General features: G+C 40.5%; 1 protein-coding gene across 3 annotated transcripts in view; it reads right to left on the bottom strand.

Annotated features, from left to right (window-relative positions):
• SDK1 (sidekick cell adhesion molecule 1) overlaps nt 1-25,457 on the bottom strand; it is a 672,364-nt gene that overhangs the window by 163,671 nt on the left and 483,236 nt on the right. For all 3 annotated transcript variants that reach the window (XM_065560139.1, XM_042853129.2, XM_065560140.1), the window contains 6 exons: nt 21,816-22,010; nt 20,537-20,653; nt 20,078-20,245; nt 17,331-17,433; nt 15,418-15,594; nt 3,388-3,524 (listed from right to left, as the gene is read on the bottom strand). In XM_065560139.1, the coding sequence (XP_065416211.1) occupies nt 3,388-3,524; nt 15,418-15,594; nt 17,331-17,433; nt 20,078-20,245; nt 20,537-20,653; nt 21,816-22,010 (897 nt within the window). The remainder of the gene's footprint in view (nt 1-3,387; nt 3,525-15,417; nt 15,595-17,330; nt 17,434-20,077; nt 20,246-20,536; nt 20,654-21,815; nt 22,011-25,457) is intronic.

Here is a 25,457-nt window from a genome sequence, read left to right as displayed (position 1 = left end):
TACAACACAGAATTCCTAGGTACACCATAGCAGTGGCTAACCATGTTATGAAGGCATACAGAATGATACCAGTACAAATCCACAGTAAGCCACACAATCACTTGTTTGGAATGTCTATTGTGAATGTGGGTTCTTACCCTTGTATGCATGTAGTTTGAATGCTTAAGGAACGTTTCCCAGAAAATGTATTTTTTATGAATCAAACTATACATTTTCCTCAAATGCAACATGTTTGAGGCCCTATGACTCAAATCACCCATGGTAGTGGTCTATTGTGACTAATTAGTTTGAAAACTGCTGTATCCTGCAAGGTACATACACTTCGTTTTAAAGATTAGGTGAACAAGGTGAATGAAATCAGATGCTTTTCCTGCAATCCATCTATACAAGCTGCTGCTATTTCCCCCCCCTAATTAAAATCAGTTGTTTACATCTCTTTACTGCACCAATACCAATGGAAAAGAGCTTTCATCCATGCCAGGTGGAGCAATATGCCATTCTTCAGTGGAGCTAGTAATTAGTCCCCTGAAAGTTTCACTCATTATTTTGAGCCTTCTTCAGCTAGTTTTTTATAACAGATACCTTTATTATGTATTTGCTCACTGTATGTACTTTAAAATGTGTAATGGATGTTAAAGCTATTAGAAATGTATTCAAACCACAACAGTCAAAAGAAAAATCAACAAAATCCAGGACACATTTTAGCAACTATAACACTGCAAAATGAAATCTGTGTATTAAAATTGCACCGAATCAAGAACGAAGACTTCTGTGCATCACTGGGAACTGAAAAGTAATAACCCAACCAATCTTCATCTATATAACAACAAATGGGAAATAGGATACCTAACATATTGTATTGCTGCTGACAGTAAAAGAGCTACAGATACAAGCAAATGAGGTCATGGAGAGCATATGCAAAAAATCCCCAATATTTTCTGTATATGAAAAGGCACCTGTGGCCCAAAAAGAACAGGCAGAAAAAAAAGTAAAGAATTTTCTATGAAAAACGAAGAGAGAATTTGTTTACAAACATGTATGAGACAAAGCTATGTCAACAGTATAGTATCACAATTCAGCATCGATCAGGAACACTGCTGAAAAAAGACAGACGAGACATGATGCCAAGGTTACCTCAAGTAGGAAATCGGTAGGTGCCAACTAAGGCTAAACCATATACTCATCAGATGAAAATGACTCACAATCAATACATTCCGAGATTTAAAAAAAGAAATGAAATGGAGATAGTGAAGCTGTGCACTAATTAAACTCAGTGATACAAACCAAACTCGCTGCTGACATTGCTTATGGTCCTTTTGGAATCGATAGCAAATGAGTATTAATACATAAAAGGAGAGGACTGAAACAAGGGCACGGACATTCAGGAACTCAGAGTCCCCTCTGCCCTGTGTAAACAAATGATTATGAAGTGAGAACAATAAAAGCAATGTAGATGAAACAAACAGTGAAAATTCAAAGTACAGTACAGTATAGAATGGTCCTGGAAGAGAGAGAATTTTCAGTGAAGAGAAGGTACTCAGTTCATAGAACGCAAGGGGGTTGGGTTTTTTTGCAGTTATCCATCTTACTCAAGCACACATCTATGATTTGTGATGAGATTCACTTAGTGGTAGATTAAAATGCCTTCAGATAAAAATTATTGGAGCTATCTCACCGTGTGTAAGAGTTCAGAGGATCCTGTGGAGTTCTGAGACATTAGTCACATGACTTCTGTAGAACTCGCTCAGACCTTTGCTGAACTTCTTACATATTTTATAAGGCGAATTATTGTGTTTTCTAGCTGATTGTGCCTTTCAGAACACCAGACTGGAATACTGCAAGGCTACACCTTAAGGCCACTAAGAAACTTCAGCTGGTGAAGAAGGAGGCTGACCACCTAATTAGCAAGCATCACATTGCACCTGCACATTGTTCCAGCATGTTCTAAGGAGCTCCATACTAAATAGACTGGGAATCAGCCATTAAGAATCTTCTCAAGAGTTGCTTCCATGACAATAGCTATGAGCAGGAGAGCCGCCAGCTTTTCTGCTGCCCTAGGCGGCGGAAGGTCCCGCCCCGAAATGCCGCCCCCCACAAAGGCGGCGGAAGGTCCTGCCGCCGAAATACCGCCACGGTCGCCGCCCCGAAATTGTAGCGCCCTAGGTGACCGCCTAGATCGCCTAATGGGTTGCGCCGGCCCTGGCTATGAGTAGCACTTCAAAGCTATGCTAGGATTGAATAATTGCACTCTGCCTGGTTGATGTCAAAATCATCAATTCTGAAACCTTAAGTCTGAAGATCCATACACTCCAACCTAGAAAGTGAGTCTTAAGAGCGATCCCAACCCCAGGTTCTCCATGTAGCAAAACAAGTTGCTATTCACTAGATCTGAAATCATCACAATTTACCTTTTAGATTTGCACTAGCTAACTTTCAGATGGTAGAAAAGCAGCGCTTTTTGCTTCGCCATGGGAAATCCATTTTTGGGGCCTGCTTTTCTGCTTCCCAGGGTAGATGAGACAAGAAAGTCTCGCTAAGGCAACTGATCCCCAAAACGGGAAAGAGGAGCAAAATAACTGCCCTTTGTGCACCTCACCCCTCAGCCAAATTCTAAAGAGGCATTAGCTATGTCCCTGGATAACATTGCAAACCAAGTGCCAGGAAGTGGCAGCCTGGCAGGAAGGAAATTGTAAGGAGTGACAGTTCAGAATGTCCAGCTTTGCAACCTATGAAGCTAGGTATCCGTCTAGGCACTAGCCTCAATTGCCAACTTAGAGGAAGAGTGTTAAAATAGCAGAAAAGGGAAAGCAGGAGTTAACATATGAAACTGTATGTACATTAAGGATGGGAGTCTTGAAGGCAGAGTGCATCGTTACCTCCATTTCCAGCATCTTTAGTAAGCCATTAAAATAATTTTTAACATTGCCATGGTGTCTAGAGGCTCCATCTGAGATTGGGGCCCCATTGTGTTAGGAGCCATATGAACACCTAGCAAGAGAGAATTCCTTTTCCAATACACAGACAAAACAGACAGAGGGTGAGAGAAAAAGTATTGCTATCCCCATTTTACAGATGGGGAACTGAGGCGTAGAAAGGTTAAGTGACTTGCTTGAGATCATACAGCAATTCACTAGCAGAGTTGGGGATGGAGTCCAGGTTTGCTGATTACTTTAATCACCTTTTTCTCTTCATAACCTTTCTGATGTGATGTTAATCTAGATTAAATCTCAGGAGTTCTTGTTCCCAGTCCTGTGCAGAAACCATACTTCTTTCTGAATATGCAAATAGTACGAATATTTTGTCACTAGCTCTGGTAAAAGCTAAGCCTGAAATGAAGGTTGAATAGTTAAGAAACACAAGAGGTTGCAATGTATTGACTCCACTTACTGTTCTCAGACAACTCTACTATATAGTAGAGAACAGGGCTGTTTCCATCAAAGGGACGCACCCAGGAAAGCATCACACTGCGGCTGTATGAAGAATTTAGGATGGCCAGAAGATTCTGAGGGGAGTGAGGCAGCTCTCTATTTAAAAAGAAAATAAAAGAAAAAATGAAGGGATAAATCCCACAGAAAAATCAATCTACACTTCATTTGGCCCAATGCTTGTAGAAGGTTAGACATTCATATAATATCAGACTTGTATATAAGAACAGCTATACTGGGTCAGACCAAAGGTCCATCTAGCCCAGTATCCTGTCTTCCATCTGTGGCCAATGCCAGGTGCACCAGAGGGAATGAACAGAACATGTAATCATCAAGTGATCCATTCCCTGTCTCCCATTCCTAGCTTCTGGCAAACAGAGGTTAGGGACAACATCCCTGCTCATCCTGGCTAATAGCCATTGATGGACCTATCCTCCATGAATTTACCTAGTTCTTTTTTGAACTCTGTTATAGTCTTGGCCTTCACAACATACTCTGGCAAAGAGTTCCACAGATTGATTGTGCGTTGTGTGAAAAAATACTTTCTTTGTTTGTTTTAAACCTGCTCCCTATTAATTTCATTTGGTGACCCCTAGTTCTTGTGTTATGAGAAGGAGTAAATAGCACTTCCCTATTTGCTTTCTGCACACTAGTTGTGATTTTAGACCTCTATCATATCCCCCCTTAGTCGTCTCTATTCCAAGCTGAAAAGTCCCAGTCTTATTAATCTCTCTTCATACGGAAGCTGTTCTATACCCCCTAATCATTTTTGTTGCCCTTTTTTGAACCTTTTCCAAGTCCAATATATCTTTTTTGAGATGGGGCGACCACATCTGCATGCAGTCTTCAAGATGTGGGTGTACCATGGATTTATATACAGGCAATATGATATTTTCTGTTTTATTATCTATCCCTTTCTTAATGATTCCCAACAATCTGTTCGCTTTTTTGATTACTGCTGCATATTGAGTGGATGTTTTCAGAGAACTATTTACAATGACTCCAAGATCTCTTTCTTGAGTTTTAACAGCTAATTTAGACCCCATCATTTTATAGGTATAGTTGGGATTATGTTTTCCAATGTGCGTTATTTTGCATTTATCGACATTGAATTTCATCTGCCATTTTGTTGCCCAGTTACCAAGTTTTGAGAGATCCTTTAGTAGCTCTTCACAGGCTGCCTGGGACTTAACTATCTTGAATAGTTTTGTATCATCTGCAAATTTTGCCACCTCACTGCCTACCCCTTTTCCCAGATCATTTGTGAATACACCTCTACCCCGATATAACGCTGACCTCGGGAGCCAAAAAATCTTACCGTGTTATAGGTGAAACCATGTTATAACAAACTTGCTTTGATCCGCCGGAGTGCGCAGCCTCCCCTCCCCCGGAGCGCTGCTTTACCGTGTTATATCCGAATTTGTGTTATATCAGGTCGTGTTATATTGGGGTAGAGGTGTATGTTGAATAGGACTGGTCCCAGTACAGACCCCTGTGGGACACCACTATTTACCTCTCTCCATTCTGAAAACTGACCATTTATTCCTACCCTTTGTTTCCTATCTTTTAACCAGCTATTGATCCATAAGAGGACCTTCCCTCTTATCCCATGACAGCTTACTTTGTTTGAGAGACCTTGTCAAATACACTATATCCACTGGATCCCCCTAGTCCACATGCTTGTTGACCCCCTCAAAGAATCCTAGTAGATTGGTGAGGCATGATTTCCCTTTACAAAAATCATGTTTACTCTTCCCCAACAAATTATGTTCATCTATGTGTCTGACAATTTCATTCTTTACTATAATTTCAACCAGTTTGCCAGGTACCGAAGTCAGGCTTACCGGCCTGTAATTGCTGGGATCACCTCTGGAGCCCTTTTTAAAAATTGGTGTCACATTAGCTATCCTCCAGTCATTTGGCACAGAAGCTGATTTAAATGATAGGTTACAGACAACAATTAATAGTTCTGCAATTTCACATTTGAGTTCCTTCAGAACTCTTGGGTGAATACCATCTGGTCCTGGTGATTTATTACTGCTTAGTTTATCAATTTGTTCCAAAACCTCCTCCAATGACACCTTAATCTGGGACAGTTCCTCAGATTTGTCACCTAAAAAGAATGGCTCAGGTTTGGGAATCTCCCTCACATCCTCAGCCATGAAGACCAATGCAAAGAATTCATTTAGTTTCTCCACAATGGCCTTACCGTCCTTGAGTGTTCCTTTAGCATCTCCATCAGGGCCGGCTTTAGGCCGATTCCCCTGAATCAGGCCCCCTGACCTAAAGAAGAGCGCCTAACTTTTTAATTTTTACTCACCCGGAGGCAGTCTGGATCTTTGGTTGCACTTCGGCGGCGGGTCCTTCACTCGCTCCGGATCTTCGGCAGCATTTCGGCAGCGGCTGACCGAAAGACCCGGAGCGAGTGAAGGACCTGCTGCCGAAGTGCTGCTGAAGACCCGGACCACCGCCGGGTATTCGAATCGGGCCCCACACTTCCTAAAGCCGGCCCTGATCTTGATCGTCCAGTGGCCCCACTGGTTGTTTAGCAGGCTTCCTGCTTCTGATGTACTCAAAAAGTAATAGCCAAAAAAAAAAAAAAAACTTTAAAAACTTGTCTCTTTTTCGCTGTCTGCCATTACATGATGTAATTGAATGGGATTTTTTTCATTTGACTGTTTCTCATCAGATCCTACCTGTATTTTATCATCTTCCATCCTCTCCTCCTTACTAGGACGTAGTGAATCTCCACTAATAGATTCTCCCCTAAGGGATGTCTCTGTCCGAACCCCATGCTCCTCCGCACCTGTTGGCTTTCCCCCAGCCCTTAGTTTAAAAACTGCCCTATGATCTTTTTAATTTTAAGTGCCAGCAACCTGGTTCCATTTTGGTTTAGGTGGAATCTATCCGTCCTATATAAGCTCCCCCTTTCCCAAAAGTTTCCCCAGTTCCTAATGAATCTAAGCCCTCCTCCCTATGCCATCGTCTCATCCACACATTGAGACCGTGCAGTTCGATAGTTGTATATGTACCAGTAGCCACTGGAAAATAAATAAAATAGATCTCTAAATTTTTCACAGTTTTGTCCTGTTTCTAAAATGTAATTTATGCCGAGATTCCTATGGCTGACAGTGCAACAGCGAATGGAACTGTGACTGACTTATTGTGGAAAAAGCCAAATTCAAACTTCTTTTTTTTTTAATTGAGACAACTTGGTTAATACATCCCCCCCCCCCTTTTCTTGTTTTAAAAAAACCCTAGGCTATCCTAGCAATGCACAGAAGTAAAACATCTAAAAAGTAAAACACACGGGAGACATTATTTAACATGGAATTTTTCATACTCATTGACACTATCCAAACAGAGTTAGTAATCAAAATTAGCATATATATTTTTAGGCTACAAAACAGCTTGATTAGCAGTGGATGAAAGCTTTTAACTGTCTTTGGTAGAATCTTTCCCTCATATTAAAGGAATTTTTGGAAGCATCCAAGCAGAAAATGTCGTGAAAATGCCTGCAGAAACTCCATGGAAATGCTAAATGAAACATTAAAAAAAAAAAAAAACCCACAACCTCAATTAAAAAGTGCAATTCCTAAAAATACATGTGCCATGAAAAATACTTCATTTGGATTCACTGGCTGAAAGCGATGGAGGCTGTACAATGAGGTGCGGAAACCAAATTCTGCTGCATTCATTGAATGCTGATCTACAACACATACAAAACAGGGATAGCCATTATATTTTATAAACTTGAGTTCTATTTCTTGCTATCTCAGTCCCTACGGGCCAAGAACTCCCGGTCAGGGAAAGCAGAAGAAGAGGGAGTGCTGGTTATCACCCATTGGATCTACCTCTCCTCCCACGGTCAGAGCTGACTGTAAATTCTTCCTCAACATCCATTATTGCTGACCCATGCCGGTCAGAGCAAAAAGCCATAATTGTACTTGACATTCTTGAATTAGCAAATGTACTCATTTATTTTCTTAATTCATTAAACTGCTGGATAGTTACCGCTCTCTAAAAAGCACAACCAACTCCTTCATCTGCACATCTAAACATACAAATGATTCCAATGCAGACCGTATCTTTAAATCAGAGCAAGTGCAAACCATACTCTGAATTTCAGATTTCTTGTGGGAGGAAGAAGGTGAGTTATTTATTTTTGAATTAAACATTAAACCACATTAAGGGTCCTGTGCTGTATTTCATCCTAACCCCAGATCAACCTGTGCAATTAAGCTGGCAAAGGAACCTGCTGAAGGGAGGAGAGTGAAGGGAGGAGAGTGAAATGGCTGGTTGCGTAGCTGCTCAGTGATGTCACAGCCCTCCTTCATCTATCACAAGGCCTTGTGGGGAATGGGGCCGAGATGTGCTGCAGCCACAGCCTCTTCCAGAAGAAGACACTAGCACAGGACATTGCATAGGAGCAGTGGCTGGGGTTGGGGTGGGGTTGCAACAATCTCCACCCAAATAAGTGTTTTATTAAGCACTTAATAAACAATTATTTGAACGTATTAAGGATGTTGCCAGTATTTATATTGATGGGTTAATCCTGTTTTCTTGTAAATATAGAGAGTTGCATTTAAGTTCATCCGGGGACATAAGAAGCTATATTATTGGGGAAGAGTTTGCAGGATAGCGTTTTTCTTTAGGGTATGTATTGAATGATTTTACAGAGGAAAATGGACATATCTTTTTTCACTCTCAATTCTGTGGTGAAATTTGTCCAGGGACCTAAAATGGCTTTCTGACAGCTGAAAAGGAGACTGTCAAGCTTGTCTAGAGACCCATTAAGGAAGCAGTCAGGAGACTTGTTGGAGTAGTGATATACATGAGTTAAAGTTTTTTTTAAGCATAAACTGAGTTTAAACATATTTTTGCTTAGGATTTGGTTTAGTTGATGATTCTGTCAGATTCACACCAAATGATAATGCTAATATGCGGGACAATAAGTTAGCAGCATGAAGGAAATGGGTGGTGTGCTCTGTTCCCAGAGAGCACTAACACCATGAACTGTAACTTTCATGCAATACACCTAGCACCACTAATATAACTTCCTTTAATCTTAAGGGTCTACCTTGTCTAGCAACAGATGGTGTGCACAGATTTAAGCCCCTGGGGGCGGATACAGAGTGTGTGTAAGAAACACACCTGACCAGAAATGAACATATAAAATTAAAAAGAAATTGGAGTGGGGAAGGGTATTGCTCGCTCTCAAATGCACAAAAGTGGTGATTAACAAATATTAATTTCCCACTTTATAAAACACTTACACTTTGTACATAAGAGATGGTGGCAAAGGAGGAGGAGAGCGTGCAAGGCAATGATAAATGAATCCCCCATCACAGTCATGAATATTCATGCCCCCAAAGAGTGCTGCTTTTTTCTTCTCTAAGAAATTGCTTTCCCTTGCTGCTTAAACATACTGAAAGTCATGTGCGTGCATGATAATTTTAACTGTTTTAGATTGAGAGGAACTTCCACCTAGGACTGTTCTGCCTCTAACAAACCAAGGAAGAGAACAAGACTTGGGACAATGATGTATGGGGCATGGAACAGTTGTCATCAGTCTAATTCAAGAACTGATTTTTTTCTCACTCTCCCAAACTACAAATAGAAATATAGAGTCATAGAATATCAGGGTTAGAAGGGACCTCAGGAGGTCATCTAGACCCCCTGCTCAAAGCAGGACCAATCCCCAGACAGATTTTTACCCCAGTTCCCTAAATGGCTCCCTTAAGGATTGAACTCACAACCCTGGGTTTAGCAGGCCAATGCTCAAACCACATATGAAGATCTCACATAAGAAATATCTTGAGCTCAGACCATGCACCTCTCACGCTAAGGAGTCAGGTGTGGTCACTTTTCTCCATAACTTCCACAAGAAGACTTTCTATGGTGATATAGTTTTGTATCTGCCTCATACTGTCATGTCTGAGGTTAATGAGACAGCCACTGAGGTCATCTGATGGGACTGACAAAGCAATTAAAATAGGGGTTATGTAAACAAGAATGAATGTGCAGTCCTGGTGATAGGGCTAGCGAATAATGTTAGAGAGTTGCAGATGATACATATTAGAAACAAATACTGTAATATTTTGAGTCAGCTCATAACTGCCAGAGGGCAACTGAAAAATTTACACAGCAAACACACAGTGTGTCTTATAAAATTAGTTAGAAGAAAACTACTTGCTAAGGGAACTAAACCAGACATGTTGTTGGCGAGATTTCTAAGAAGAATGGCCCACGAGCAGGTAATTAGAGAGATTGGGACTGAAAAGGGGATTACTAAGGAGGCAAGGGAGATTAAACAAGCCTTCTTGTCAATTTATAAAAAAGCTTTGCTCCTAACTCATGAATGATTTCCTAAGTCAGATCCACCATACACCGGTTAAACTCTGGAGCAGGTGACTCAGGGTATGTCTACACCCAGCCGCTAATTCGGCGGCTGGCAATCGAAGTTCTGGGTTCGACTTATCGCGTCTTGTCTGGACGCGATAAGTCGAACCAGGAAGTGCTCGCCGTCGACTGCGGTACTCCAGCTAGACGAGAGGAGTACCGCGGAGTCGACGGGGGAGCCTGCCTGCCGCGTGTGGACCGAGGTAAGTTTGAACTAAGGTACTTCGAACTTCAGCTACGTTATTCACGTAGCTGAAGTTGCGTACCTTAGTTCGATTTGGGGGTTTAGTGTAGACCAAGCCTCAGCTGATGGACCCAACAACTTGCTAGGAATTCGAGGTAGGAAATCTAACAAAACACACTGCCTTGATGGCATTGTCATAAATGTTTCTAACATATTAAATGAAGAGCCTGTTTTCTGTTCAGAGCTTTCCCATTTGTCTCACCAAACTCCTAACACAGGAATGATTACTGTACTCCATACAGAGAACAGACAGTCAGGTGAGTGTGCCTTCTTGAAAGCCTATATCATGGCTGTATTGAGAAATTACAAGTTTGGCCAGAGTCAAATCAGACAGATTTATTTCTGATTTCATTCCTGGAGCCAACACTGGATTTACCTCCATGGAGGTCAAATCCACAGATGACTAAGGGAGAGTTTTCTTATCTTACTCTTTCTTCTTGGTCTAAAAAAGCAAATACTTAAAAAAATTAATCATCATTATTGCTACCTTATATTTGATGGTAAATAGTTAAAAATAGTTTTCTATTTGTTTTTTTCAATTTGGATTTGTCAGTAATTTTTATATCCTGGGTAACGGCCCAATAGAGAGCTCGAAAACAACTAAAACCTTCTCCTTAGAGAGGAAGAGGCTTTCTGCCTGACTTCTTTCCTGTTCCCATGAAACTGTGAAATACAGAGTGTGGTGGAGCAGAGAAACCCCTGGTTGGCCATTTGTTGAAAGAGTTGCTGTTGTTGTGCCTTCTGCTTGGCCATTCATTTTAGCAACTGATCCATATCCACTGTAGCAGTGTAGGGACACGTTTTTTTGAAGTGTGTGTCTTTGGGGGCTTTTTGTGTTTTTGGTTTTTAGGCTCGATCAACTCCCTTACACAGGGTTTAGGTCGACGTGCACCTTCTCCACCAATTCTCTAATGGCTTGCCTGGAGTAACATCCCCTGGTTGACCCTTCTACCTGCAGCTGTGGCAGGAAGCCAGCTCAGTGGGGGGAGGAAGTCTCTATTTCCTATGTTCGCTGGGTGTTTCTATGCTCTTCAGCCCTTTATGATCTTTGTGGCCCTACAATGTCCTTCAAGAAAATAGAGTCCAATCACTACTGGGCATTCCCCAGTTTCCTCAACAGTCTTTTCCAGTCAGGGATGCAGCACTCCTCTCTCATTGGTTGTCGTGGCTGCAGAGACTCGGAACTGCATCCTGTGTCTTCGCCAGTCAGCCCTGAGCTGAGAGTTTTCTCCTTCCTTTCCCCCTCCAGGCCTGGCATTGGCTGCAGGAATAGCAGGGTGGGGCTAGCTTGGCCTATTGGCTCCCTTTAACCTCTTCTCTGCTGGTGTGAGGTTTTCTGCTCCATCACACACAGACTGAAAAGGCAAGGGATTGCCAAGCTATTAGAGGACATGGGATATGGAATCCATAGCAAATGGCTTTTTAATTAGGTGTCATTTTGATTTTTGTTATTGCACATTGTTAAGAACTACCATTATTTATCTGGTACCAAAATTCCCCGACAGGTGACTCCTAATGAAAATACTTAGGAGTACTTTGAAGTCCATAGGATGATATCTGCTGTAAGTGGTTAGCTCCAGTCCCTTGCTTTCCAATTTTGGGGAAGAACAATGGAAGTGGAAAACTCTGGAGAAAGGACTAAAGCTAGCAAGATGAACTGGCTGCCAAATATAAATTGTCTATTTTGTATTACAGGTATTTCTACCCCTCCTAAATTTTTAACAAGTAATTTTCTTTGTAGTGGGGAGGGGGAATGAAAAGATTTTGGTCTTTGGGGAGATTTTATTTTCCCAACAGTGTAGGGTATTACCATGATTCTCAGTCACATTCATTTATTCATTCAACAAAAAAATATTCCTCAAATGAATGGTGAGGGAGGAGGGTATGGTGCAGCAGGTCATGTCAGATATAGATATTACTAACATAGAATACTTTAAATGTATCAAGAACCTTTAGGATACTTTTGAGTTGGAATCAGCAAACCTTAATGTCTGGAGAAATACAGCCTGATCTCCCTGAGTTTATTCAGCTATGGGAAAATGGGATGTTTCCTTTGTGTATATCTTCTTATTGGGCAGGACTATAAAGATAAGATGAATGAAGCTGGCATGCTCTATTACTCGCAATTACTTTCAGGATCAGACATTATGAGTTTGGATGCAACAGAAATAGAAGTCCAGCATGCAAATGAATGAATGGAGAATACACTACATAGCAATTCCTTTCTGTGCCCCAGTACCACCAGCACAGGACTGATGGGTGATCTGTGATCTCTGGCTGAACTTTAGCAAGGTTTTTCTAGGACCTCCCTTTTCACACCTTTTTGCTTCTGAGATATCTGCATCAGGGAAGACACTCTGTACTGTTTGCACCAATTAATGTTATCTATTATTTGTATCACAGTAGGGGACCAATTATGTTCGGCACCACATATACATATAGCTCCTGTCTAGAAGAGCTTATATTCTAAATAGACAAGACCGACAAAGGGCTGGAGAAGGAAGCTTTTTTATTCCTTGTGACGATTCAGGGAATCTGTCTATGTGCAGCTTATGAATTGTGGTTGATATTGGGGATTTTCTGTATATCTGTACCAGACTTCAAAATCCACTCTGAAAGCGGAACTTGGTTGTCTTGTCTGCTATCTTTTGTCTCCATATTGAGCTAAAATCCAAAATTTGCAAAGGAGAAATTCATGCACCTGGCACAAGGCTAATAACAGAAGGACATTTAACTTTGACAATCATCCATTCAAATGGCAAATCGTTGGACAAAGAGTTGGCTGCTACTCAGGGCACACCAGTTTTCTGGTCTGAATTCCAGGGGAGAGGTTACTAAGCAACGGATCACCTGATGAGGTACTCTGATCATCTGATAAGGCTGAGCAAAGGGTCATCTGACAAAGGGGATGGGAGGTTATAAAAGGCAGGATCTCTCACTAGCCATTTTGGAAGTGAGGAGAAGGAAACATTCTGACAGGAGAGAGAGAGACACACTTCATCATTAGGAGGAGAAGACATGTGCAGAAAATAGGTCTCTATTTTTTGTGGATTTGTGCTACTTAGCCAAATAATATTAATGCAAGTTGTCAAAAAACAGCATTCTTGCAGTACTTTATCTCAGTGAGATCAAAATATTACAATTCAAAAGTATAACTGAGTAACTTGTCAGTTACTGGAGTTCTCTAAACAGACTGGGTCTGATCCATTCCCTGGATTCTTGTGGCAGAAGCCGAGGTATAGGCTATCAGCAGAATATCCTCAGGGAGTGAGGACAGAGTGCCAACGGGCTCCACTCTGCAGGGGGACCCAAAACTAGCCAGCAGAGTAGGAAGTGGGCAGGGTTGCAGGGAGGGACAGGCCCAGGACACTTGAGAGATGTGCCCCTTTCAAGTAACTTCCACTGGCAGGAGTTCTATAGGGTGTAACACTGTTCCCTATTGATAAACCCCCCAGAGGTGAGCAGTGACATTAACACCACCTACCGTCCTCTGGGGATGAATGCATCTGATGGTGCAGCTGCTCCAGAACACAATATAAAAGGCTGCCTTTTGCTGAGCAGACTTGAGAACTATTCAGATTACTTAAGACACAGGAATGTGACATGTGTCAACATAGCTTTGTAGCTCGGCTTCAAAGCCTTGGTTATAAAGATGTGGCAGCTTTCCTCCCTCACATCTGTCCACCTTTCAAAAAAATACCATACACATTGCCAAAGCCCACAAAGGCTCCAGAGAAGTCTGGATAAATGGAAAGTGAAGATGGTTGAGTGGAGGGAATATTTCAAATGGTCCTCAAAAATTCCCACTCTTGGAGACTACCCAGCAGTAGAAATGCACTCCAGGAGGAGAGCGGAAGAATGCTTATTTAACAAGAGAAAGTTGACAGCTCTCTCAAAATGGGCATCTGATCTAGCCATGGAACTGTGCCTAATGCTTTATAAAACTGAGTTCCGTGTAGCAAATCTCAGAGGGGAGCACATTACACTGCCAGGCGGTCAAAGGAATCTTCTCTAAGAGACGATCAGGAGTGACCAGCAGAAACAGATGCTATTTTAGTTACACTAAAGTGCAGTTTAACTCAGAAAAATGACTATATAAAAACATTACCTTCATACTCAACAGATATGCTCCATACATACATCAGTGTCATAGCTTATGACTTGCATGATACCAATACAATTCTATTGCATTTTACTCCTGTTAGACAGAGTCAACACAGCTAAGGGTGAATGAAGGACGTTTTGTTATGGCTCACACATCATCATCAGAATTGTTAATTAAATACCAATGTCAGGACCAAATTCTGTCCTAAATTAAGATAATGGGCTAAATTCTGCTCTCTGCACTACACTGACTTCAATGAAGTTACTCTGGATTTAGATCAGTGTGAGTGAAAGCAAAATTTGGTCCACTGGTAAAACTGAAGGCAGAATTTGGCCTGCAGAATATTTATCTATTATTGCTGATGATGCACAAGCCAGAAAACAGTTTGATTTTCAGACCATAGCCTGAATATGCTGAGTTGGCAGACAGAAAAAGACATCTTACTTGTAAACTGATCATATTTGATCTAAAGGGATAGAGACAGAAGATACAGAATCCCACAATGCCTTAAAAAAAACAGTCTTTTTCCAGAATACTGCACTTTAAAGGTCTTTAAAAACTATCATTAAGAGCAGAGACATGCATATGGTTGAGGAAACTTTATTTAGAAATGCAAAGCAAGCAGGAGAATAAAAAAATGCCTCAGAGACCAACAGTTCTGAGATCTGTTGAGTTCTGAGGAAAGCAAAACAACTGGGAGATGTATTTTTATAACCTCGAGTCCCTGGAGCTGAGTTATTATTATTGCTATTTCTCAAAACATCTACAATATGCACACATGTCTATACGTGGTGGCTCACAGTCTCCCAGGAGGGCTAACTGGCTTCTGCCATTTGGAAGTCCATTCACTGCGGCATACAAATACAAAAAGGGACTGGGATAGCTCAGTGGTTTGAGCATTGGCCCGTTAAACCCAGGGTTGAGAGTTCAATCCTTGAGGGGGCCACTTAGGGATCTGGGGCAAAACCAGTACTTGGTCCTGCTAGTGAAGGCAGCAGACTGGACTGGACTGGACTCAATGACCTTTCAGGGTCCCTTCCAGCTCTATAAGATAGATAAATAAATATATGGAGATATACCTATTTAAAACTGAGGAGCTCTTAAGGCAGTGTCATTAGCAAAAAGAACTGGCTTAACTTTTTTCTTTAAAAAGTAATAGAAAGAAACAGTACAAAAATGCTCAAGAGAATTAAAAATCAAATATAATGTGCCATCAAAAGCCAGACAGCTGCAATACTTACATCACTTCTAGTCGAGCCTTTCTCGAATCATTTCCTCCAAAAGAAATAACCTCACAGGTGTAGTCACCGATGTCACCTGACCAGGTCTGGCTAATAAGGAGGGTACCACCTTTCTCTACTGTAACTCTGGAACTGCTAGATGGGTTTATTGCAATGCTGTCCTTCTTCCAAACATACCTGGATGTCACAATGTTTCAAAATGTTAACAAGTACAACTAAGAAAGCTCAGAAAGATTTGTACAACAAGGTGATATCAGCTGTTAAAATTCTACAGTCAAAATGGCACTAAACCGATAAACCACTACAAATATTTTCAGGACATTTAAACTTTTCTGACCTCGATCTTAGACTAGTGACTAGAAAGAAAATTTGATACACACAAACAATGTATAGATGATGGAATATATCTATATTCCATATAGATATATGGAATGAGTACATTACTCATGAGTGGCAAAATTATGAGTGAATTTTGTAGGCCATCTTTAACAGGTGCGGGTAAAGCCTTTATGAAGTACCGTACTGCAAGTAACTTAATACACATTCTTAGGTAAAAGCAGTGTGATTGAATCTTCATCTGGCTCATCTCATTATCTCTGTGATATCAAACACTAGCCCATTCCATACAAAAATACTCAGTAACATAAATATTTGCAAAAAGTGAACACAAAAGCGGTGCAAGGAAGTTATGGCCCAAGTGAACTCATTTTTTCAATGTAAGCAAATACTGCAAAAATGTTCCACAAGTATTTACCCAACTCTGATTTTTATACTATATGTGTTTATGGGCCAGATCCTTGGGTGTGGCCAAAATGCACAAAGTGACAGTCAGGAGGTGGTATATGTGCAAAGGTTAATTAAAGCTCTCCTTTGCACTCTCCTGATGCAGCTGATATTTGGTGCAGACCATTCACCCTATTGTTCTAACCAAAAGGGGCCAAAAATGCAGCCCAGTATCAGTGTAAAATAGAACCACCTTGACTTCCCCTTTTCTCCAGCTACACCCCCATACTCTTATGACAGCAGAAGGGAAGGAATGTGGCATAAGAGCTGCCCTGTTTGGTGTATGGATTTCAGGCTCTCACGTACACGGACTGATCCTCCCTGAGCTAGTTACGCCAGGTATATTGCCAGATTACACCAGTAACACAATGCAAAGTGGCTGCCATGCCAGAGGATCGAGCCTTGTGTGTGTAGATTTAGATACATGTATACAGCTACACAACATGTGTATACACAGCCCTACAATCCAGTATGGTCTAAAAATGTTTACATAATTGTATAGGTTCTCTGCACTGTCATTTTCTAACGTTTTGAAAACAATCCTCAAAGCCACAAATAACTTTTTTCATTCATGTGTGGTGCCTTTAAATTGTGCATATTTCAATGCTGTCATTTTGTTAAAAGTGGTGAGCTACCTCTGAATTCTGTGTGCAGATCTACCAGTTTAGAGGCAAGTTCTGCTCTCCATTACACAGGGTTCAATTAAATGAGAATTTATCCCTTAGTTATTAAAGTGTTTCAGAGAGTGCGGACAGCCCCCCTCCTAGAGTTTCAGCACTCCCAACATAAACACTTCTGAAGTCCTATTTGATCCCTTTGGGCTTTACTCTCATTAAGTAGCAGCTTCTGACAAGTTGGTTTTATTGATAGTGTATTAACCTTGACAGTAAAATCATGGAAGGCTGTATTGAAGTCATGAAGTGGAACATAGCTCATTGCAAATAATACATAAGACTGAAGTAGAAAATGGAATTTATGTGATTAATGATGCAGTCTACAATCTTATGATGAGGTAATCAAGGGTCTGATGCTGAAATCTGGGATCCTGAAACTTCTCACCTAATGACACTCTGATAGTTTGTAAAATTAAGTTCAGATAAGCCACACAAACAATAATGGATACCACCAACCTGATTGAAATTCTAGGGTCATGAGTCGCTTCACATTGTAGAGTGGCTGTGGTTCCCTTAATAACAGTGCTGTCTTCAGGAGGGTGAACAATAAAAGTGCGATCTGAAAAGAACAGAAGTCAGTGTTCAGGTAAAATTGCAGACTTTTATCTGGTCTCTCTCAAAGGGCAATGAACGAGTTATTCGTCACTCTGGGCAAGAAGCTCTCTTTCACTCTGGCAATGGGAGTGTGAGCGTGAAGCTCCCTGACTGGCATATGGAAGGTTGCCCAGTAGTTAAATCTAACAGGCAGGACACTCTTACCACTATTTTATGTGGATCCCGCCGCACCCCCTGGTCTAATTTAACTATGTAAAGCTGAGGTCCTAAGTATGTGATGAAGAGACTTTAGAGAAGCAGCAGAGGACACCAGCATGTGCAGCTTTTAGTTAGTTAATCTGCGGGCAGTGCTTTGAATATGAAAAGCGCTAGAGGAGTACTAAATGTTATTTGTTGTCTTTGCTGCAACCAGTTACTGGCAACCCCAAAGTCATAAAGTTCCAAGAACATCTATGGTGCCTATAAGTCAACAATAATATATTGTTATTCAGGAGCCCAGGCATGCTATTTGGAGTCAAAAACTGTGCAAGGGAAGAAGATACTCTGAAAATTATTCAGAAACAGGAAAATGTAAATGGCACCTTATCCCATCAAACCTATGCAATGAGGGTGGAAGAGGAGCAGTTTCAAGGAGAGTGAATGTTCCTCATAAGAAAGAGGTGTTTTCCTAAATGTTGCAAAACTATCTTCATTCAAACACCGCTGGAGACATAGAACACAATAATTGCTTGTAACTATAGCAACTAGATCAAATGTGAAAGATCTCTATTATGTTCAGCAAAGAGGTGGTGGCAGCTCATATCATCAGCTAAAACAGGCAGACAGACAGTAAAGTGTGGAAGATGGGTGGATAAAAGGAATGCAGTCCCAAATTACCGTAGAGATGATAACCCATAACAAATGAGAAATCACAGGTGTACAAGAGATGACCAACTGAATCAGATCTGTACAAGTAGAGATATCATACTATTAGAGACAATGTGGGTGAGGTAATATCTTATACTGGACCATCTTCCGTTGGTGAGAGAGACAAGCTTTTCAGCTTACACAAAAAAGAAAAGCTCTATGTATGCTCTATTGTCTCTCTCACCAACATACCTCATCCACCTTGTCTCTCTAATAGTCTAGGACCAAACACAGCTACAACAACATTACAATCATTATGCACTATGTCTAATATTACTAATACCATGTACTATGTCAGTATTATTTCTACTGTACCTGTGTAAGCTGGTTAGTTCTGTAATGGAGTTCTCATTGATGTACATGTAGTGTGTGGTTATATTCAATCATAAAAGTTTAGCAAGAGAGAAAAAATGAACAGGGACCCTATCTATTACAGGTATTTGATCCATTGAGAAATGAATTATAATGGAGACCCCCTGCTGTGCTCCATTAAATATATCTGAATATAAAGCAGTACACATTCTTCTAATACTTAAACCATATGCATAGCCAGTAATATCAATATGCCATCCATATATGACAAGTGTGTCTTACATTACATTTATTGCCAGTATATTCCACAGATACCCTCAAGATCATAAGGTGGAATGTTTACATTCTTTTGGGGATGAATAGATGTAAAATGTGCACTATCCGCCCCAAGGATAATCAGTCCCTAAGCTGCACTTCAAAGAGAGGGAAGGAGAGGAGAGCAATATACTTTTTATAAAAAGGATTTTTATTCTCAACTCAGGATTTTTTTTTCCTGCTGTTAATGGCAACATGTTAAACCTTCCCTTTTTTAACTTGTAGCTTGGATTTCCCACACTGGGAATGTATCTCACCTCCCATACACCAGGAGTAACTCAGATGAAGTCAATGGGTCAGACTCTGTAGACCAGCTAAGAGGATACTCAGTACAAATCCAGGTAGTGGTGGAGGGCAAGCCAAACCTGAGTCTGATCGGTACCAGGCTGATCCCTAAATCAATTTAGAGCAGCTGAAGCCTGATGTATTTTGCATTGGCTGTCAACAACTGTCAGAGGTAACTACGTAAGCAAGGGATCACGTATGACCTTATGGCCACACACCCCGTGGCAGCAGTCAGGGAGCTGGTGGCACAGAAGCTATGAGGGTTGTTCTATACAGGGCCGGCTCTAGGCACCAGCGTTCCAAGCATGTGCTTGGGGCGGCACTTTTTAAGGGGCGGCATTCCGGCCCTTTGGGGCGGCTCTTTTCAAGGGGCGGCACTCTGTTTTTTGGGGTTTTTTTTGCTTGGAAAAACCTGGAACCTGCCCTGGTTCTATACCATTGGAAGGTTCCTTTAGGTAGGGGGAATCCTTAAGTGGCCAGCTCTGCCAGCTTTAGGGCTGCTTTTCCCTGCCAGAGAATCAGCGCCAATGAAATTACACCAGTGTAAAACCTGTGTAAGTGAGATCATACTCACTCTAATTTTTTATTAAATTAGTTTCTTTTGCAAAAACATCTTGAATAGCTATCCAAATATACAAAATTTATATTCATCCTTTCACAAAAATGGATAATTTGATAGATTTATTTAAATAGACACATTATTCCTATTAATTTATACAAGTTTTTCTATTAAATGGAGCTGTATAATAGTTTGACAATTTCCTGAGAGCACACCAAAAACGGATTAATCCTTGATTAATGTTAGATTTAAAACAAAGCATTGTCCTTACTCCAGACAGTCAGGATAGCAAAAGCATTCAGGGCTCCTTCAGAGTTGACTGCATAGCAGGTATAATTGCCAGCATCCTGGAGGAAGACGGGAGTAATCTGGAGCCCACCAGATTCAAGAAGAATGAACCTGGGAATCTGAACAGAGCCACTGGCTAAGATCTGGTTCCCTGAAACATAGGAGGAGGAAATGGCATGACTCTTGTTATTTGCAATGCATGAATTAAGCGATGAAATTCCAAAAGATTAAGTAACAAAACCACACAAGGTGCTCACACACTCACTCACTCACTCGCGTGCACGAACACACACACACACACACACACACACAGCCATCCTCTTCTTGCACAGAACAAACTAGAGAAAATAGAGACGTACCTGCTGAATGGACTCTCCCAAAGTATTCAAGGGGAGAACAGAGCAGGAATTCACTATGGTTTCACAACAGAATAAGTGTTTACCTCTTTTCCATGTGATGGCAGGTTTTGGAGCCCCAGTAACCTCACAGCTTAATACTGCAGTCATCCCTTCTGTAACAGTAATGTCCATTGGAGGTCGGGTAAATGTTGGTGTAATATCTGGAATCAAAAAAGTAAAAAAAATCATGGGATCACCTATCAAAACAATCCCTTAAATACCATCCTGGAGTGGTTTACTTCCACTTTTATAGAGCGGATCATGGAGAAGGACATGACACTAATAAATAAAAACCTTTCAGCAGTGACTGTAACCTTTCATTATTCATCTCCTAGGAATGATCTAACACACTTTATTACCTAAACGGAAAATAAAATCTATCAGTGCTTGTATAAGTACAAGCAAGAGGTCTTAATGATAAAAGTGGAAAGGTGTAAAATTAGTGTTTTGGGGAATACAGAAATCTAGATAAACAAAACTATTTGCTTTCATCTTCATAATACAGAGTTCTTTAAGATGAAAAGCAACTTGAGAATGACATTAACTTTGAAAGTTAAATGTCAGCCAAAAATAGTTAGAATCTGATTCTCATTCAATACATTGTCTAAGTTTTTTCTTTCTTATTTTCCCCCAGTTGCACTCTATTACTTTTTTTTACTGCCACTTCCCACATAGATATCGAACTGTTACAGATCTGTTTTCTAAAGCCCAAAGAATTCTGGTCAGTACTTGTATATTGTCCTTGAGCTTAAAAAAATCATTACATTGGCAACCATGGAATTTTTCCAACAAATAAGACGGCAGAGTGATTCAATAACTACAACATTTAACTTGGTTTTTACTGTTGAAAAATATGTTTAACTTGGAACTTCTGACTTTATGTGTGTTTATTCCCCCCAAGCAAAATCTACCTAAAGTGTCATCCTACACAATCATAAAACAGTAGCATGAATTATATAAAGCAATAGAAAAGGAAAACTCAACTATAGAACTAAAAGGAAGAGAGCGAGCCCAATTTTTTCCCCCCCAATTTTTTTTTTAAATGTATCAATAACGGCCTGATCCAAAGGCCGTTGAAATTAATGACAGTCTTTCCATAGACTTCAACGTGCTTTGGATCAAGCCTCAAGTGAATGCATTAGCTCTAGAACACTTACAAGGTTATGGAAGTGCAGGTGTTGCCTCTATAGATTTAATTCAATCAATCTGAATCAATCCACTGCACCCACAAAGCTGTCCAGAAGACTATACAAATGATTGTGGCCCTTCTATCTGAAATGGGAACATTGCTCTCATTAATCATTACCATAGTTCCGTACTCACTGGTTACATCCAGGTAGGTGTGGGTCTGTATTTCTCCAGCTTTATTACTGGCAAAACACTGAAAGATTCCGGAATCATCAGGATGCAATCCCTGGATTTGCAGCCCCCCGTTCGTTAGCACTTTGTAACGAGGATTCTGTAGCTCGTTGATAGGAACAGAGTCCTTATACCAGGCTAGAGTGGGAACGGGAACTCCTACATATCAAACAAAGCCAATTCACTATTATTCTTTGCCGACCACCGAATACTCTGTACAATCAAAGTACACAGCAATGTTATAGTCAAATATCTGAGCACAAATTTGAGCCCTACGTAGCCTAACTTGCCCCACCCAAAATCTATATAAATATATAGATATTTGTACAAAAGCACTGTTTGATCAATGGTGAATACAGATCATGTTATCAACGACAATAAGATACTGTAGAAAGCGTGATGACAACAACAGCAAATAATGATAGTGTGTGGAGATAACCCTATCATGTTTTCTTCCTCATAATCATACTTCATACCACACTTTGGGAAAAACGTTTTAAAACAAAATTTTAGATTAAAACCAAAGTCCTGTAAATGTGAACCATAGCAACACTGTGACATAGAAATTCCTATAGTGTAGTTTCATCCTGAATAAAAATCTTATATCCCGCTACAGTCAAGTTGTCAAAATTAAAAGAAAATGGCAAATTACACATTAGCAATGAAATGCTGAAGTGACTGTAATAGGTATTTTAATTCTTAATTTAACAATCCTTTTCATGATAACTGGCAGTGTATCTTTAAGCGATAATGTACAAGCAGCATATTGTATTCAGTAAACCTGTTTTAAAATTTGTATTTTGATTCATTTTCTACTTCACCGGTGGTTGAAACATTTGTGCATTAATGCAAACCAAAATGTAAACAGAAATCCTACCTTAAAAATAACATCTCATACTTTGTATTACTCTATTCTTGCATGCACATATATAGAAATACTGGCACAGGTTTTCACTTACGCTGTAGCCACTTCACACCAGTCTGCTGCACAAAAGGGACTGTAAATTCAGCAGTTCGGGCCAGTGGAGAATTTTCCCTTCCTAGTGGAGTTATTCAGTGGTGTAGGGTAGCCATAGAAGCTCCTATGCCACCCATCATGATCCCTGCATTGTCCTCCCACTCCAGCAGTCCCTGGCTCTTCCTGAACAGCCCCCAAGGGCCTAAAGTAAAGCAGCCATAAAGTTGCTTTAATTTATGATGGAACTGGATGACCCCAAGATTGGGAGGGCATAAATGCTTAAACGACATTGACCCACCCCTAGTCTCCACCACAAGCTGTGTTGAGCTTACAGGCACAGCTGGAACTCAGCCCAGGATCTGAACCACTGACTGATTGTAAGGTAAGAGTCACTGTCTCCTGGTGTGGTCTTTCGATGGATCTCTGCATCTCCTGACTGGCCCTCCTTAGTTTGTTCTTGGTCAGGTCAGTTCCTGGACTCTCACTGCCAATTAAGTCTATCAGTCCTTCAATTTTAGGCCCTGCAATTGCCTGGCTGTTTTCTTAAAGGTGGCATTGTCACCTCTTTGCCACCCCCCAGACCCTTCTGCCTCCGCTTCCAGCTCTTCACTCTCCTCTTTATAGCAGGCCTTGTTTTCTCTATTGGTAGCAGCTATGGTGCCTGCCTCCATGACTGGCAGCTCTGGCAGCTGCAAGAGGGTATGATTAGGCTGTTTGCTTGTGAACAGGAGAGACTCTCCTCCCCACAACTCCCCCATCTATACTCGGTATGGGGTTTGTAGACCCCATTACAGTCTGTGTCTGTCATCCATCCGTCTACCTTATATATCTCTAATGCACCCATCACAATAATATCTAGGCAACTGAAGTAGTCAATGGGAACTGAAGTTGCCTGATTTTCAGAGGTGCCGAGCAATCTCTGTGTCTCACATTTGTAAAGTGGGGATAGTAGTTACCTACATTACCGGGCAGCAGTGAGGTTTAATTCCTTAATGAGTGAAATTCACTCTAGTGAAGGCCCTTTGCCTCATTTAAGCCCATAGGATGCCTAGAGCCTTGGGCAGGCAGTGAATTTCACCCTAATGTTAGCAGACTGAAATCCTCAGATGGGAGCCACTATAGAAGAGCACAATATTACCAATATTTTGAAAATCCCAAAGTTACTAATATGACATAACATATCAATTTGTGTCTCCTTTCAAGTTTTACTCATCCTCTGGGTGTGGACAAAATTATATTTACCCAAATAAAAATGTACAAAAAAAATAAGAAGTAGCAGAAAAAGAATATTTGATTCATCCTAATGTTATTTATACAAACATGCACCCGTTGCCAAAATCACCTCTGAAGCCGATAATCATCTCAGAAAGAAATCCACTGTACACAGTGTGTGGTGTTTGATATGAATAGATGCAGTGTACCACCATGCAACAAGCACAATTTCCATTTCATACAACAGCCCATATACAAAATTAGTATAAACTCTAATGTTCAGAATTCTCAGTGCGAGAGTGTTATTCATCTTTTGAAAATCCCCTGGGCAAATACAAGTTATCACTGAGTAATGAAGAAACAGAATGGAATAGTCCTCCTGATATGGAAGAGGCTGGAAATGATTTCAAGTTTAAATAATAACAACTCCATTTTCCCACACATTAGATTTGATGGGCATTCAGATAATGAAACCTGGCATTCAATACTTTGACCCCTACCTTTAACATTAGAGTCATTTCTCAAATCCCTTCCCACTAACAATATTAGCAAAAAAATCCTAATCCTATAATCACCGTGAAATACATCTTTCCATCACTAACTCAGCTGATAAAATGAATATTACCATCTCTTTATTTCCTATGTTTCAGCCATGGATACATTCCCCTACCCCACAGTTATGAAACTTATCTCATATGGATAAACAAAGATCTTATTTAAGCATTTAGGGGCCTGTCAATAGCATTCACTTGGGCTTTTAGTGATCTTCCCAGAGACAACTGCCTCTAAAATTGTACAAAATTCCCTTTTTTCATTTTGCAATGAAAATTTTAAAAATAGCAAAAACAATTATGAATTTTGTCTTTATTTCTCCCTGATCCGTCCTAACGGAAAATCTAGAGAAGGAAACATTTTAAAGATCTTTATTCCTCCATGTAGGCATTTTGCCAACCCTTGGTCCTACCTTGCTGTTTGAGGGGATGCAGTGTGATCTAAAGATTCATAAAATAAAATTATCATAATACTTAGCGTTTATAGAGTGCCATACATTTTCCAAAGCACTCTACCAAGATTAGAAAATTAATCTAATGGTTAGAGAGGAGACTGGGAGCCAGAAAAGTTGGACTTCATTCCTGGCTTTACCACTCACTATATGACTTTGGACAAGTAACTTAACCATACTGTGGCTCAGTTTCCCCACCTGTAAATAGGGCTAACAATCTTTAACTATTTTATAGCCATGGCCTGAATTTTAGCAATTGTACATGGAGATCATGGATTAAAGACTAGAGAAGTTTACATTATTATTTTTGTTATTTATTTTTTATAGCACCACCATCTCCCAGTGGGCTGCCGTGTCCCACAAGTATCCTTCCATCTACTTGTCTACACAGGTAGAACTGTTGTCCAATTAACTGCACTCCCATGACACCACC

Source organism: Chrysemys picta, chromosome 10 (assembly GCF_011386835.1).
Source record: "Chrysemys picta bellii isolate R12L10 chromosome 10, ASM1138683v2, whole genome shotgun sequence".
Classification (NCBI taxonomy): Eukaryota; Metazoa; Chordata; order Testudines; family Emydidae; genus Chrysemys; species Chrysemys picta.
This window is presented reverse-complemented; position numbering and strand designations above follow the sequence as displayed.